This window comes from Macaca mulatta, chromosome 2 (genome assembly GCF_049350105.2).
Source record: "Macaca mulatta isolate MMU2019108-1 chromosome 2, T2T-MMU8v2.0, whole genome shotgun sequence".
Lineage (NCBI taxonomy): Eukaryota > Metazoa > Chordata > Mammalia > Primates > Cercopithecidae > Macaca > Macaca mulatta.
Window position 1 is genome coordinate 34,271,114 of NC_133407.1, and position 17,131 is coordinate 34,288,244.

A 17,131-nucleotide genomic window follows, 5' to 3' on the forward strand; every position below is an offset into this window, starting at 1 on the left:
GGTTAATCCAAATCAGTGTTGGACTTATCTAGAATTTTAATATTCTGTTTCATACTCACCATAGGAGAATTATGCATTTTAATGTGGGCTTCAAGTAGCTGCTCTTCCACCCCACTTGCAAATGGATTATATTCAGAGAATAATAAATAATGCCAGTTTCCTTTTAAAAATGCTTGGATGCACATTAGAGGGAAGGTTAGGCTGCTAAATTAAAATTATATTTTGCATATATAAAATTATCAAACTGCCTTAGGAAGATAATCTTCAGCTGCATTTTATTTATTAAAGGCTAATTCAAAAAATCCTTACATTGATCAAATACTTAGAATCTTTACTATGTGTGGGCATGTTGTTAACTCTTGGGCTGCTTATTCTTTGATAAAGAAGCTGTCATTCAGACTTACTTTTGTGCTTTATTCTTTCCCTTTTTTTTTTTTTTTTTTTTGGTAAACATGTCTTTAAATGGAAAAAAACAGTATGAAACTGCAGTTTTTAAGTCAACTACTGATTGTGTGTTTGTGCCTCACAGCCAATGCCCCAACACATCTGAGGTTTTGTATGATGAAAAAATTTAAAATAGGATATTTGTTCCTTGTTTAAATTCTTTGACTTTGTCTTCAGGTCACTGGCATGCATTTTATATGAGATGTGCTGCATGAATCATGCATTCGCTGGCTCCAATTTCTTATCCATTGTTTTAAAAATTGTTGAAGGTGACACACCTTCTCTCCCTGAGAGATATCCAAAAGAACTAAATGCCATCATGGAAAGGTATAGAAATAAATATGTTGTCCCAGAAATAGTTGAAAATTGTACTTATATTTTAGTTCATTTGAAAAATAATTTTCTTTTTAAACATTACAGCATGTTGAACAAGACTCCTTCATTAAGACCATCTGCTATCGAAATTTTAAAGATCCCTTACATTGATGAGCAGCTACAGGTATTTAAAATGAAAGGGATTCTTCGAAACAGGTATTAGCATTTGTATACACATTCCATGACTTGAAGATATGCAGAGGGGATACGATGCAGTAAGAATCAACCAGAAAGGAGGAAAAAGGTCAAAAAGAAGCTGAGAGGCCGAGGCGGACAGATCACGAGGTCAAGAGTTCGAGACCGTCCTGGCCAACATAGTGAAACCCCGTCTCTACTAAAAATACAAAAAACATAAAATAAAATAGCTGGGCGTGGTGGTGTGTGTCTGTAGTCCCAGCTACTCAGGAGGCTGAGGCAGGAAAATCACTTGAACCCAGGAGGGAGAGGTTACAGTGAGCCAAGATTGTGCTACTGCACTCCAACCTGGTGACAGAGTGAGACTCTGTCTCAAAAATAAATAAATAAATACGAATTTTAAAAAGCTGAGAAAAATAGTAGTCAGCACAATCTCTTTCCAAAATAAGGTGTGTGTGAACTCCCATTCCCTAGTGCCATTGAAAATGAGAAGTGAGGGGTTTTTTATGTCAAAATTCAACATCTGTCCTTGGAGCCCTGTGGACAGATCTTACTCAAACACTTTGTAACTATATCCCTGCAAGGACAAGAATATAGTAACAGAGAATACTAAAATCTAGGATTATCACTGAGCATTTATAATTCCAATCCTTTATTATATATCACAATAATACTTTTTAATGATTAGCTAAGTTTATTTTGTTTTCTTGTAAATTAGGAAATGTGATATAGAGGCCGTGTCTCAGGTATTAAGAAAGCAGCAAATGGTCCCCTCTTTAGAGGGCTTTTGGGTGTTTTGTTGTTGTTGTTGTTGTTGTTGTTGTTTTTAACTTCTCAGGGTTTTACAATACAAATCCCTGAAGCAAGTTTCCTCTAATTTTATGGGTAACTTTAAGAAGAACCACAAAATGGTCATCCATCTTAAAAACTGTGCATAGCTTTTCATCAGTGGGGCATGTTGCAAATCCAAAGGAAGCAAAGGTGATAAATGATGTGTACTTATTAATTGAGTGCTGGGCACTGTGCTGACACCAGGGGATGCCAAAATGAAAGGAACAGGTATGTTTCCTGTCCTTTTGAAGCTTGACTAGTGAGAGAAGCCAATAACCAAGAAAAAGTAAGGATGTAAATAACATAAGTATATGCCTAGCACTAGGAAGAAAGTATAATAAACAAACAGGATCCTGTAAAAATAAGGGAGAAAGGAAGGGCTTTGGTGGTCAAAGGAGTACTTGACATTTCTTTACCAGTGAGCCAATGGGAAGCAACCAGCCATGTAAAGAGCCTCAGAAACAGTGTTCGAATCACAGGGAATAGCTGGCACAAAGGTCCTGATGATGTTGTGCCTTGGAGGTAGATACCGATGGGAGGGTTCGTATGTGAGCCTGTGCTCTCAGGGAAGCCCACGCGGTCATGGGGAAGGCAGGACAGGAGAGACGGAGGCAGGCTTAGGTTTCCTGGTACTTCCATCTCTCCTTCTGTGAAGGCCAAATGGGATCCAGTAGAACCTGCAGGTGGTCCTCTGAAAAAGAGCCTCATATGCTGCTTGTGGGGATCAAAAACACACTGAAGAGGCTGTGAGCATTCAAAAAAAAATAAAACGGGTCAAAAAGTATTCACAGGGATCTGCTGGGACCAAGATGAGGCAAGTGAGCCCTTTGACTCTGGGGTAAAATTTAAGGGGACACTAAAAACTCATAATATTTTAAAAGTAATATTTTAAAAATCCAGATTAATGCTTAAAATCCCAGGTAACAAGGTATTAACAGTTTAAAGACAGGATCCAGCAGGGCCAGGATTACGGTGAGGCAAGTGAGGTGGAATTGTGTAAGTTCAGGGTTGGATCCTGTCTTTAACGTTTTGCTATTGTATTCTTTATAGTTTTTTGACATTAATTTTAACAATAATGTTCATTAAAATTGTTTATCTTGGTTACTGAGTTTTTTGGTGTCCTCTTAGATTTTGCACCTGAGGTATCTCACTTGCCTAAACCTTGCACTGGCCCTGGGGGTGTAGATACTGTCCTCTACAGTCTGGGAGGTTGGAAAAAGCTTGTATCTTCTTGTAGCTGAAAGTAGGCCTGCCCATGATTGGCAAAAGGGAGTGAGAGAGCAAGCAGTGCAAGATGAAGCTGGAGAGACAGGCAGGAGCCTGACCCTGCAAAATCTTCTTGGAAAAGCTACCATGTAATTTTACGGAACCCAGGAAAAAATAGCATGCTTTGTTCTCAGGCTCCCTGCCGTGGTCAAAAGTACCCCAAATCTGAAAAGATACTTGGTAATTTATTCCCTTTCATCCCGAAAGAGGAGCCTTTAAGGTATGTCAGGGTTGTTGAACTTTTTTGCAGCACCTAATGTGTAGACATTCAGAAATGACTCTGGAAGACAAGAATTTGGATTGTCAGAAGGAGGCTGCTCGTTTAATTAATACCATGTAAGTAATTGCTTTGTTTTTAAAAAGCCCATCGAGTGTAAATGTTGAATGCATTTGTCTTTAAAAATCTATTAGCACTAAACTGACTGCATGGAGTATCCTAGAATTCACTTAAGTCTTGCCAAGAAATTAAGGAGCTTCAGGAACTTGGTGTTCCAAAGCCCTTTACCCCAGGTGGTAGCAAATTGAAATCATAAAAGTTTAAACCACTGCACAGCTTACAAATCTGCAGGGTAGCTCTGCAGTTGCCTTGCAAGGATATAGAGAAGTTAATATCCCAAATATTTAGTAACATTTATGCTAATGAGCCTTCCATAATAACCACAAATGGCTTTCACATGTTGTTTGTTTAATGTGAACTGGCAGAGTATCTATTGACAAGAGAACATTGTGAAGTCCTGGGACAATTGAAAATAAGCTGAAATTCACTTTCTTGAAATATACATTCCTTCATATAAGAACTAAACAATGTATTTCCCAAAGAAACAAATTTATTTCCTGATCTAACTTCCCTCTCCTACCTCGTTCAAAATTTTTGTTCTGTAACTTGCAAGAACCCAGAATACTAGGTTCGTATGTTTTGGGTTTTTGCATAGTTGTACAGTCATGAACGACTGTAGTATACAAGAGGTGTGCAGGACAGTGGAGTGAAAACAGAAGCTCTCAATAGGCTGCTCTAGCACAAATACACTCCTCCAACACCCAGTCCAATGTTTCTCAACTCCACCATGTTTGCTTTCCATCTTCACTTTCAAACTGAGGAAATTTGCATGATCTCCAGTTAAGATACACTATATACCACAGGGGGTAAATTTTTAGGCATGTTCCTAATAACCTTGTTTTTATGGTTTATTATCTGCTATTTCAAGAAACATCGAAATTTCCAATTGTATTTTATTAACTAGAGATGTGAGAGTAGTAGATATTTTTTAAATACTGGACTAGTTTTGGCTATCATTTTGTACTGCAGTTATAAAACTGACACTGTTTACAATTAACAGTGTTCTAGAATCCAGTTGTTTGGAGGGTATTTTACATTATGAAATATTAACTTCAGATGGTCACTGCTATTTTTGAGATCTATGACTATGTTTCAAGGAGATCCATTGGTCTGACAAAATAAGAGATGTATATTCCTGAAAATTGAATGTCCTCTGGAGTCTGTGGTCTGGATGGTGTCAGAGAGGTATTAGAACTGTCCTCAGAGGTCATTACAATTTTCTCATAGTGTTTGTCAAGGAAAGAGTGGAGTGCAAAATGTCTTCTATAGTATTGGGCCCTAACCAAGTCAGGAAGAGAAGCAAATGCCGTTGAGAATGTGGTTGAAGTTCTTTCAATGTGCCTTCGCTCTGAAGATTTTTAGACGTGTGCGAGTCATCCCTGTCTGCCTGGCTGCCTCTCTTCGGCCATCTTGCCCCCTCCCTCATGCTAAATTGTATTGACCATGTCTTCTATTCCAGGCTTAATACAGTAAATATTTTTTGCTGTGGCATGGTATAGTGGTTAATTACACAGATTAATAACACTCTCTCAATTCAAATTCTAGCTCCCAGGTAATACTCTATATTACTTTGGACAAGTTACTTAACCTCTCTATGACTATAAAAAAAGTACCTACTTTACAGAGTTGCTCTGCATTTAAGTGAGTTAATTCATGTAAAGTGCTTATAAGCATGGGGTTATTACCTGCTAAAATGTTAGCCAATGTGATTATTTAGCCTCTTTTTCAGTTAAAGAAACATGCTTAACATTAACAATACATCGAAAGAGGTTTATGTGCTGATTGTTGGGATCAAAAACACTGAAGAGGCTGTGAACATTCCACAAAAAAAAAAGGTCTAAAGGTATTCACAGCGATCTGCTGGGACCAGGATAATGCAAGTGAGGCCCTTGACCCTGTGGCAAAATTTCAATGGGACACCAAAAACTCATAATCAAGATCAAATTTTAATGTAGTATTGTAAAACTCCAAATTAATGCTTAAAATCCCTGGTAACAAAATAATAAAAGTTTAAAGACAGGGTCCAGCAGGGCCAGGATCAGGGTGAGGAAAGTGAGGTGGAATTGTATAAGTTCAGGGTTGGGTCCTGTCCTTAAAATTTTGCTATTGTAGTCTTTATAGCTTTTTGAAATTAACTTTGATTTTTAAAAATAATTTTCATTAAAATTATCTTGGTTACTGAATTTTTTGGTGCCCCCTTAGATTTTGCTCCTGAGGTATCTCACTATCCTAAATCTTATGTTGGTCCTGGGAGTGTAGACATTGTCCATTACAGTCTGGGCAGTGGGAAAAAGTTTGTGTATTCTTGAACCCAGAGTGTGTTATTAATCTGTGTAATTAACCATGACACCATGCTACAACAAAAATATCTACTGTATTAAGCCTGGAATAGAAGACAGAGTCAATAAAATTTAGCATGAGGTAGGGGACAAGGTGCCCAACTAGGTGCAGCCAGGTGGAACAGCTGCCACTGAGGGACCAGGACTACTGGCACACTCCTAACAGATGTTCCTGAGAGTGGCTGGAGAGAAGGCACAGAAGCTGGGCTGAAGGGGGAGGAAGTTGGGAATCCTGCATGGGGCCACTGTACACCTGTGCACCAGGACCCATTCCTGGTCTCCAGTGATGCTGGGGGAATGGGTGAGTTGAACTGGCAGGGAGCAACCTACTCTTGCCACAGGCCTCTGGAATTCCAGCTGGAGGAGACCCCTTGATCACCAGGGACACCTGAGTTGGTAGGGAGAGCTGCTTAGAGAAGTAGTAGGGGCAGCACACCAGCAGATGTGGAGCCCAGAGGGTTTGGTGCTTGAGTGTCTGCAGCAGAGCATGGCCAGGGAGACCATCCCCTTGGCTTGACTTGCTCCCATGGGAGACTTTAGACCCAGGGGAACTGTCAGACCTGAACTCTGCAGGCAGTCTTGCCCATCAGAGGAGGCTGATCTGACCTGAGCACCCCTTGATCTTCTGTCCTCTCCTGAGGCCCAGCCTGACCATGCCTGCTTGCAGTGCAGCCGCGGGTGCCCTGGGGGTCTACATCATAGCTTCTGTACTGCTGAGGAATCATGCCTGACTGGAGGAGAGATCCAGTGGGGAGACCTACTCCTTCCCCTAACTGCAGCTTCCCCAGGCTCACAGCCACACCCCTCCCCATGTTGCTTTTCTGGCATGTATATACATGGGCAGATTTTGACTTTCCTGCCCTGCCAACATGCGTGTGCCCTGCTACTGCTGCTGACGGGAGTGTATCCCACCTCACCTCCCCTGCCATTGCAGTCAGAGCCTTGGCGGCACAGAGACAGCCAGCCCTGGCCCTGCCAGCACCCTGCCCCTGTACCAACACTGCTGCTAGAGTGAAACTAGGTGCAGAGAACAGCGGACCCTTCCCTGCCCTGACATGCACTCCTACCTATGTGCGTGTCAACATGCACAGAGGTTGCACACAGACCTATGCCCACCAGTGCTGCACCTTGTGCTAGCACCACCACCAATAGGACCACATGCACAGTTGCCAGTGGAGGGACCCAGCTCCCTGAGCCATTCTGCTTCTGCTGCTGCTGTGAACGCCCCCAGGGAGACAGGCACCCTGACACCTGCTAGCACCTTTCCACAGCTGACAAGTGTGCACCCCTCCACACTGCCACTCCACCACCGCTGCCGCTGCTGGCACATGCAAGCAAGGATGGATCCTACTGCCACCATCCTACAAAATGCTTTGGCTGGCACCACCCATCAGAGTGTAGTGACCAGCTGTCCAGAAGCACATTGGGCCCCCCAGTGCAATGAGTTGATGACCTTGAGGAGCCAGAGAGCAAAGTTGGGGCCCAATACAAGTCTCCCAGAGTTAGAGCACACAGCCCAGGGGTTCGGAGCTGAGCACTGGCTGCCTAAAATTTTCCAGAAACAAAGCCATTCTACTGAATCCACCTTATACCAAAATCAAACTGTCAAAGTTATCAAATAGAATAAAAGGAAAAAAACTTCAAAGATTGAAGGAACTTCAGCCCCAAAGATGAGAAAGAGCCAGTGCAAGAACTTCGAGAACTCAAAAAACCAGACTGCCTTCTTTCCTCCAGGTGACCACAGTACCTCTGTAGCAAGGGTTCTAAGCCAGGCTGAGAAGGCTGAAATGACAGAAATAGAATTCTGAATATTAATAGGAATGAAGATCATTGAGATGCAGGAGCACATTGAAACACAATCCAAGAAAGCTAAGAAACATAATAAAATGATACAGGAGCTGACAGACGAAATAGCCAGTATAGAAAAGAATGTAACTGACCCGATTGAGCTGAAAATCACACTATAAGAATTTCAGGCCAGTCACAGTGGCTCACGCCTGTAATCCCACCAGTTTGGGAGGCTGAAGTGGGTGGATCATTTGAGGTCAGGAGTTCGAGACCAGCCTGGCCAACATGGCAAAACCCCATCTCTACAAAAATTAGCCAGGTGCCTGTAATCCCAGTTACCAAGGAGGCTGTGGCAGGAGAATTGCTTGAACCTGGGAGGCGGAGGTTTCATTGAGCTGAGATAGCACCATTGCACTCCGGACTGAATGATGGAGTGAGACTCCATCTCAAAAAAAAAAAAAAAAAAAAAAAAAAATGCAATCTCCAGTATTACTATCAGAATGCACCTAGCTGAAGAAAGAATCTCAGAGCTTGAAGACTGGTTTTCTGAAATAAGACAGGGAAGAATAGAGAAAAAGGAATGAACAAAATCTGCAAGAAATATGGGGTTGTGTAAAAGAGATCAAATCATGTCCCTGAAAGAGGTGGGGAAAATTGAAGCAACTTAGAAAACATAGAAATATGTTACATAGAAACATAGAAATTTCATCCATGAGAACTTCCCCAACCTAGCTAAAGAGGCCAACACTCAAATTCAGAAAATGCAAAGAGCCTCAGTAAGATACTTCACAAGAAGATCATCCCCAGGACACATAATCATCAGATTTTCCAAGATCAGAATGAAAGAAAAAATGTTAAAGGCAGTTGGAGACAAAGGTCAGGTCACATACAAAGGGAAGCCCATCAAACTAACAGCAGATCTCTCAGCTGAAACCTTACAAGCCAGAAGAGACTGAGGACCAACATTCAACATTCTTAAAGAAAAGAAATTCCACGAAGAATTTCGTATCTGGCCAAACTAAGCTTCATAAGCTAAGGAGAAATAAGATCCTTTTCAGACAAGCAAATACTGAGGGAATTTGTTACTACCAGACCTGCCTTATAAGACCTCCCGAAGGAAGCACTAAATATAGAAAGGAAAGACCATTACCAGCCACTACCGGTATACACTGAAGTACACAGACTATAAGTGACACTATAGAGCAACCATACAAACAAGTCTGCATAATAACCAGATAACATCATGATGACAGGATTAAATCCACGCAGCTCAATACTGACCTTGAATGTAAACAGACCAAATGCCACAATTAAAAGGCACTGTGTAGAGTCGGATAAAGAAGCAAGGCCCAACTATATACTGTCTTTAAGAGACCCATCTCACATGCAATGGCACACATAGGCTCAAAGTAAAGGATGGAGAAAAATCTACCAAGCAAATGGAAAATAGAAAAAAGCAGGGGTTGCTATTCTAATTTCAAACCAAACAGACTTTATACCAAAAATAATCAAAAAAGACAAGGGCATTACATGATGGTAAAGGGTTCAATTCAACAAGAAGATCTAACTATCCAAAATATACGTGCACCCAATACAGGACCACCCAGATTCATAGGGCAAGTTCTCAGAAACTTTACACCAGACAGAATGGTGGATCATGAGGTCAAGAGATCGAGACCATCCTGGCCAACATGGTGAAACCCCGTCTCTACTAAAAATACAAAAATTCACTGGGTGTGGTGGCACGCACCTGTAGTCCCAGCTACTCAGGAGGCTGAGGTTGCAGTGAGCTGAAATCGCACCACTGCACTCTAGCCTGGTGACAGAGTGAGACTCCGTCTCAAAAAAAAAAAAAAAAAAAAAAAAAAAGATGCTGGTGAGGGTGAAGAGAGAAAGGAACACTCATACACCATTGGTGGAAGTGTAAATTAGTTCAACCATTGTGGAAAACATTGTGGTAATTCCTTAAAGACCTAAAAATAGAATACCATTTGACCCAGCAATCCCATTACTGGATATATACCTGGAGGAATATAAATCATTCTGTCATAAAGACACATACACGCATATGTTCATTGCAGCATTGTTCACAATAGCAAAGACATGGAATCAACCTAAATGCCCATCAATGGTACACTAGATAAAGAAAATGTGGTACGTTTATGCCATGGGATACTACACAGTCATAAAAATAACAAGATCATGTCCTTTGCAGCAACATAGACAGAGCTGGAGGCCATTATCCTTAGCAAAGTAATGCATGACCAGAAAACCAAATAATGCATGTTCTCACTTATAAGTGGGAGCTAAATGATGAGGACATGTGGACACACAGGGGAACAACAGACACTGGAATTTTTCAGAGGGTGGAGAGTGGGAGGAGGGAGAGGATCAGGAAAAATAACTAATCGGTACTCGGCTTAATATGTGGGTGACAAAATAATCTGAACAACAAACCCCTATGACTCGAGTTTACCTGTATAACCTGCACATGCACCCCTGAACTTTAAATAAAAGTTAAAAAATAAGATTTAGCTATTATAATACTAGCATTTGGAATACTTTTTATGTGCTAGGCACTGTGCATGTGTTATCTCATGTGATACTTACTATGGCCCATTCTTTGCAGATGAGAAAACTGAGATTCAGGGAGGTTCAGTTACTTGCCCAAGGCCACAGAGCTAATGAGTGGTGGAGGTGGGATTCAAACTCTGCCTAACTCTAAAAATTATGTGTTTTATACACATAGTGGAATTACTGTGCCCGTCTATTTACTCTTTGATGGCCGAGATCCTAATTTGTTTTACTTTATGAAAACTAGTCATTGACGATGAAACGAGCAGGAATTTGGAAAGTAAATAATTTCCTTTAAACAAGAATCTAATTTGGGAAGTGTTGCTTATTAACTACAGTCCTGGTTGGCTCATTACATACCCAAAGCTTATTAGGTTTTGCCTGGCCTGTCTCAAGATGCTTTTGCTCTCAGTAGTGTAGTAATACTTTTATAAAATATTTGTTTAATTTTTCTGAACATGTTTGGGATGGGCTATATGAGGGGAATCTTTGTTATTTATAGGCAAAAAAGGATCCACCTGCAGACTCTGAGGGCCCTGTCAGAAGTACAGAAAATGACTCCAAGAGAAAGGATGAGGCTGAGAAAGCTCCAGGCAGCTGATGAGAAAGCCAGGAAGCTGAAGTAAGTTGCATTTCCTTTAAGCACTCATGCTCGGTACTACTTCTCAGGGCTCTCAGGGAATTTACAGAGAAAAGCAGAAACCAAAACAGGAAACCCCAATGCATACGATTATGTGTTTATGTGTTTATTCATTCACTCGTTCACTTCAAGATGACTATTGAGCCATAGATTGAATGTCAGGTGCTATTAATATCAGGCTTTCAGTCTTGTGTGAAGGGAAAGATTAACTATTTGGGAGGTTATTAGTGATGAAAATAGAGTCAATTTCCAAATGAAACCTCATTGCTGTTGACAGCTTCTGCACATAACCCAGCAGGAGACATCACTGTTTTACCCAGATTCCCTAGGTGCTTGCTGCGTACCTTCTACCAGGAGACCTCACTTATTTATAGGAAGGAGACTTTATTGGCAGGAAATTGTTAGCTTTTGAAAGAAGTAGATGGGAAACAGAGCTCTGTTCTGTCAAGTGAAGCCTTTAGAAAAGTCTATGCTCAGGGCGGTGTTGCTGGTGGGAGATATCACTAGTAATTAGAGTATTTACATGAAAAAGTGAAATTTCAGGTGTTAGCCAGGATGTAGAGAAAAGGGATCCCTTGTGCAGTAGTGGTGAGAATGTAAATCAGTACAGCCATTATGGAAAAATAGGATGAAGATTCCTCTAAAAATTAAAAATAGAACTACCATATGATCCGGGAGTCCTACATTTGGATTTATATCCAATGAAATCAGTATATCAAAAAGATACTTACACTCCAATGTTCATTGCAGAATTATTCAGAGTAGCCAAGATATGGAATCAACGTATGTATCCATCAACAGATAAGGGGATAAATAAAATGTGGTATAAATACATACAATGGAGTACTATTTAGCCTTAAAAAAGAAGGGAATCCCATCATTTGCAACAACATGGATGAACCTGGAGGACATTATGTTAAGAGAAATAAGCCAGGCATAGAAAGACAAACACTGCGTAATATCACTTATATGTGGAATCTTAAAAAGTTGAATTCACAAAAGAGGGAAGTAGAATGGTGGTTACTAGGGGAAAGGGGGCATGAATGGGGAAATGTTGGTCAAAGGGTAAAAAGTTTCAGTCAGACAGGAGAAATATGTTTTGGAGATCTATTGTACAACATTGTGACTGTGATTAATAACATTGTTTTGTATTTTTGAAAATTGCTAACAGAGTAGAGCTTGATTTAATCATCCTACAATGTATACATATATGAAAACATCACATAGTATATATAAATCTAAAATTTTTTGTCAATTAAGTTTTAATAAAACTGAAAAAAATACATGTATAAAATGAAATTTCAAAGAGCCTAAGAGCCTCAATTTCTGAAAAACTGATTTATCTGTTGGTAGGTTATCAAATTTCCTAATTTTTCTTATTTTTTCTTCCTCTGTCAATGTTTTGGTAGTTTAGGAGCCCCAGTAAAGAACTAGAGAGACAGAAAGAACCTGAACACAAATCTGTTCCTTTTGTTACCTTGTTAATTTATCTGAAAACTGATTTAGAGGTGTCCTTGTACTTAGAATGAATATCATGATAAGCCAAATAAGAATCTGTGAGTCTATTTTCCCTTGACATGTGCTTTCTTTAATAAATGGGTAGAAAAAGATTTCCATGAAAGTAGATTGTGAGCAGTGGTGTGCTGGTGAATATTTAATAACCAGCTCTGGATTTGAAGGGGGCTGCTGATTTCTGTGATATAAATACTTCCACTGTGGCCAATATCAAGCTACCAATATGATATCATTTAATTTTCAGTTGGGAAGATATTTACACAGTCTGCTCTTGGGAGCCAATACAAGTTGGCTTCTGCAAACCACTGTGACATTGAATGTGAGTTTTACTGGGAAAATATATTCACATAAATTGCTTGAGCCATTGCATCAGCTCACAGCCCCAAATCTGTTTGTAATACCTCAGAAATGGTGATATTTCCAAGGTGCCATGATTCATGTCATTGGCTGAGGGTAAAAGAAAAATTAAATCTCTGATAGGAACAGATTAAAAAGGTAAATTTAATAACATATGCAGATTACAAAATATTTACATTAAAACTGTTTTTTAATACAAAGAAGTCACATATCTTTCACATGTTACACTAATATATTTTTCTTATTTGAAGGTAATGGTTTTAAATAAAGTTTGGCCTTGATTTTGTGAATAAATTGTATTGGAATTGTTTCTAATTGTTGATTGTAGAATCAAGGGGGTCTTGTGTTTTAGCTAGAAAATTACTCTATTGTCAGAAGAATTATAATGTACCCATTTTAGAGACAAGAAAGTTTGACCAGAAGGGTGTTCAGTGAGGAAAACCTGAGTATCAATTAGCCCACAAGTAATCAGAGAACTCAGATCTTTCTCCCAGTTCAGTAGCAGGTCTCTTAAACTCACTCTCCTGTAATAAGAGAAAACAAAGTAAATGTGTCTAGAAAAATTCCCCTGTACAATAACTCCCATATATTTCCTCATACATCCTTTGATATGTGGCTCTAGTTTTACTTTTTATGGATTTGTTCATCCTGAAAGCAGTTTTTGTGTTACTAGTATGTGTTAGGCACTGTGCTGGGCATTGGGAACACATAGCTCTGTCATTGCACTTGGAGAACACACAGAGAGGAGCACTGCCTTCTCCTGCTGCTGCATTTTGGGATTTGTAAGGGTGAATAAGGAACCAGAACATCCTGTGTGTGCTTTAAAAGCTTTAAAAGCTGGGTGCTGCACCACATTCACCTTGATGAGGAAGAGAACTGATGGCCTGATTTTCTAATCCCCCAGTCGATCTGTTGAAATAAGGATCACATTCATCTGTATAATATAGACATGGTTTTAGCAATTCACAGTTATTTTTCTACATTCACTTTAAACTTATAGAAAGATTGTGGAAGAAAAATATGAAGAAAATAGCAAACGAATGCAAGAATTGAGATCTCGGAACTTTCAGCAGCTGAGTGTTGATGTACTCCATGTAAGTATCCTCTTATTTTAAAGTTTACATGAAAATTTTTCTTGCTTCAGATTCATGGCGATGATTGGGTAGGAAAAGGGACGAGGGAGAAAACAAGAACACCCAGATTAACTTTGCCGAGTTCTAGGAAGGATTCTAGAATGTAGGTCAACAGTTGGTGACAACGATTCGAAGTGGTTGTAGCGAGAGGTGGGTCAATTGATCCATTTAACAAAAATCAAGTGCCTACTCTGCACAAGACAACTGAATTGGCACTGAATGCGTAACTGATGGGTTAAAAGGATTAGCTGACAGAACAAATGTGCGTGTATCTAATTTTTAATTCCACCCATGCTATTGTTGCTTTACCTCTTTAGTACATTGTTCTCTTTGGTTTTTATTCTTTTCCTTTTTATTTTGTTTCTTACCCATTTTGTTGTACACTGTGTTGATAACTTCATTCAAATTTTAACTGCCATAGATGTTCAATAATGAATAGAGTTGCAGATTCACATGAAATGACCTCGGCATGTCCTCGGCATTCCAAATCTGTAAATAGCAAACACCATTTTCTCTAATGGTTGACAGTGTCTCCACAGGCCTTGGGTAGGCTCTGATTAATAAATAAGGTGGTCTTTACAATGTCAAATTTGGGCAATAGATGTCAATACCAACCTCATAGCTCTTCAAGTAAAAGCAACTTGGGATGAAGCCATTTTTATAGAGAACTTCTACTATCTCAAATTCTGATTTTTATTAATGGAGATCCCTGCATGTGAGAGATTCTCTCCTTTAGCAGGAAGCACCAAGCCCCCTGAGGCTGCGGGTACAATCCCCCAAGCCCCAGGGATGCTAATTCTGTTGTAGCTTAGTTATCAGAGGGCTCCAAACCTTGGGGCATGCATGAGACCTCACCCTCAGCCAGATAGGGCCCCTCTTAAGGGGAGATCTGCCAGTAATGCATCTTTCTCAATTATTTAGGGGTTCTATGTGCTTTGGAGTTCTAAAAATCCCAAGTTGGGACCAATAAGAGACCTAGCTTCCTCTAACCTCAGGAGTCTTCCTCTGTTTGATGGACCAGTTAGCAGACAATGTGGAGATGCTGGTTTGATATGTGCTCAATTCCATCCCCCTTTTCCCACCCATCCGCCACTCCATTTAAGTGAAGTCCCCATGTGGGATCTGTTGCAGGCTACAGAGACTTGGGAGATGGGTTCTTTCCTGCTCAGGGAACTTGGTGAGTGAAGAACCTGCTGGCTGAAAGGCCATGGGGTCAACAATAGGGCTGGATCCCTGTTTGGAGAAGGGTGTTGATGCCACCACTATGGAAGGACTCAAGCCCCCCTCTGAAAACTAGGTGCCTTTCTTCAACTTCCCACACACGTCTAGGCCCTGCAAATGATAACCTGTGAAGATGGGTCTTCTTCTTTGGTTCAGTCTGCTTTGTCCCCCTACAGTCCTGAGAACTGCACATTCCCACAGATCCTGGCAAGGAGGCTGACAGAATTATAAGAATTCTGAGTGTGTTCATGTGTAAAGTACTTGTTTATTCAGCTATAGAAATGGGGACATAGTTTTCTAGAATGCTCAGAAATGTTGTATTTCTTATAAGTCCTCTGCTAATTCCTATGCTGCTGGTCTGATTCCTGTGTACACTCTGATTAATAATGAATAGAAGATGGGCCTCCTGAAAGCAGCGCTTCACCTCAGATGAGGGAAGACTTGGAAAACCACTGCTGAATAGACCTTGTCATAATCTCTTTAGGGTCTTGTCTTCCTCTTATAAATCAGGGATCCCTGATTCTAAGGGATTTTCCCCCTAAGATTGAAAATGGAGAAGTACAGGCATGGTATTATTTTGTTTTATAAAATCTAAATGACTTCATTCTTGAAGTTACCATATGGCAAAAAAGAAATGTAGTTTCAAGTATGAGCTTAAATATTAGTGTCTGATAATTTGCTTTTTTGCTTTTCTTCTTTGACCCTTCAAGATCACCATGTTTGTGTTCTTTTATATTGGATGGAATTATTATTGGTGTTATGACTACACTGTATTAGGTCTTGTCTTCCTCTTATAAATCAAGGTCCTTTGGGAGCTAGACACAAAGTTCTGATCTTGGCCCAACTCAGATGAAGAAAGAGAGGATTTCACAAGGATCCTATGAATTCCCAACTCATCACTTCCCCAGTGACTTCCCATTTTCATCCCCTTCCCATCAGCAAGGAGCAAAGGGAGCAGGAGGGGAAGCGACTGATGCTGATGCTGTTGTGGACAAAGACTGTGGTTCATTCTTTGATCTTCTGAGATTAGTGCCACCACTGTCTTTGGCCCTGAGCTTTCCAGAAGCATGTTTCGTATGTTTATATATTAACGGCAGAAATGCTCCAGGCAGATAGATGGCTGTTGAGTCTGTTTTGCTTGAACACTGTGTCCTCTTGCCAGCTGGTTCAGGCCCACAGACTGGATGGCTCAGCATCCCCAGGCATCTTGCTCTCTTTTGTGCAGTCACATCAGCCATTTCCCTCTGGCACACTGTCAGCATCCCACCTCTCTTTCAAATGTTTTCAGGAAAACCTTCTCAGCCCACTTGGGTCTACAATCAATGGACCCTCCTCCAAATTCTTACGGCTTATAGTATTCTCAAACTTGAAATGCACCTTGATTTCCTATGAATCTTGTTAAGATGCAGATTCTGATTCGATTAGACCAGATGCAGCCTGAGATGTTGCATTTCTTATAAGCCCTCTGCTATTTCCTATGCTGCTGGTCTATTTCCTATGTACACTCTGATTAATAATGAATAGAAAATGGGCCTCCTGAAAGCAGCACTTCACCTCAGATGAGGGAAGACTTGGAAAACCACTGCTGAACAGACCTTGTCATAATCTCCTTAGGAAAAAACACATTTAATAGGAATGGAAGAAAAGGAGGAGCAACCTGAGGGAAGACCTTCTTGTTCACCCCAGGACGAGGATGAAGAGAGGTGGCAAGACAGGGAAGAGGCAAGTTTAATCATATTCACACACTATTCAGCACAAAAGTGAGGCAGGTTTAATGATACCCAGAGAACAAAGGGGAAATCAAATGGGAAGCTGAACACTTTGCAGAGGAGCCTGAAGGGTTTTAAATGTAGCAGGAAAAAGCTTCATTGAGCTGAAAAAGATGAAATGAATATAGGAAAGAGATTAATCAGATGCAAGAGGCTAAAGAAAAATGTGATAAAGAAGAAGAGGAAGAGAAAAATGCTCCCATCTTTGAGTGCTTTCCTTCCCCTTTCCCATACACATGTTTATGATTTAATTTCTTACTAATCTCACTGGAGCTCTGTTCTCTATTCCTTCTTCCATCTCTCTTGCCTGGCGGAAGCAAGCTACTTTATATTTCTAAAGCACTTACAGGAGAGAATCAGAGTTATGGGAGAGAATGGGCTCTATGTCACCTCTTAAACATGTTATA

At 40.3% G+C, this 17,131-nt stretch overlaps 1 protein-coding gene across 28 annotated transcripts in view; it reads left to right on the forward strand.

Annotated features, from left to right (window-relative positions):
• Nucleotides 1-17,131, forward strand: part of NEK11 (NIMA related kinase 11) — a 310,863-nt gene that overhangs the window by 111,596 nt on the left and 182,136 nt on the right. For 12 of the 28 annotated variants that reach the window (XM_077991454.1, XM_077991457.1, XM_077991466.1 and 9 more), the window contains 5 exons: nt 622-771; nt 865-943; nt 3,302-3,387; nt 10,592-10,711; nt 13,602-13,695. In XM_077991454.1, coding sequence (XP_077847580.1) covers nt 622-771; nt 865-943; nt 3,302-3,387; nt 10,592-10,711; nt 13,602-13,695 — 529 coding nt within the window. Of the gene's footprint in view, nt 1-621; nt 772-864; nt 944-3,301; nt 3,388-10,591; nt 10,712-13,601; nt 13,696-16,569; nt 16,678-17,131 lie in introns of all 28 variants that reach the window. The other 16 variants (XM_077991464.1, XM_077991463.1, XM_077991450.1 and 13 more) reach the window with 5 other exon arrangements.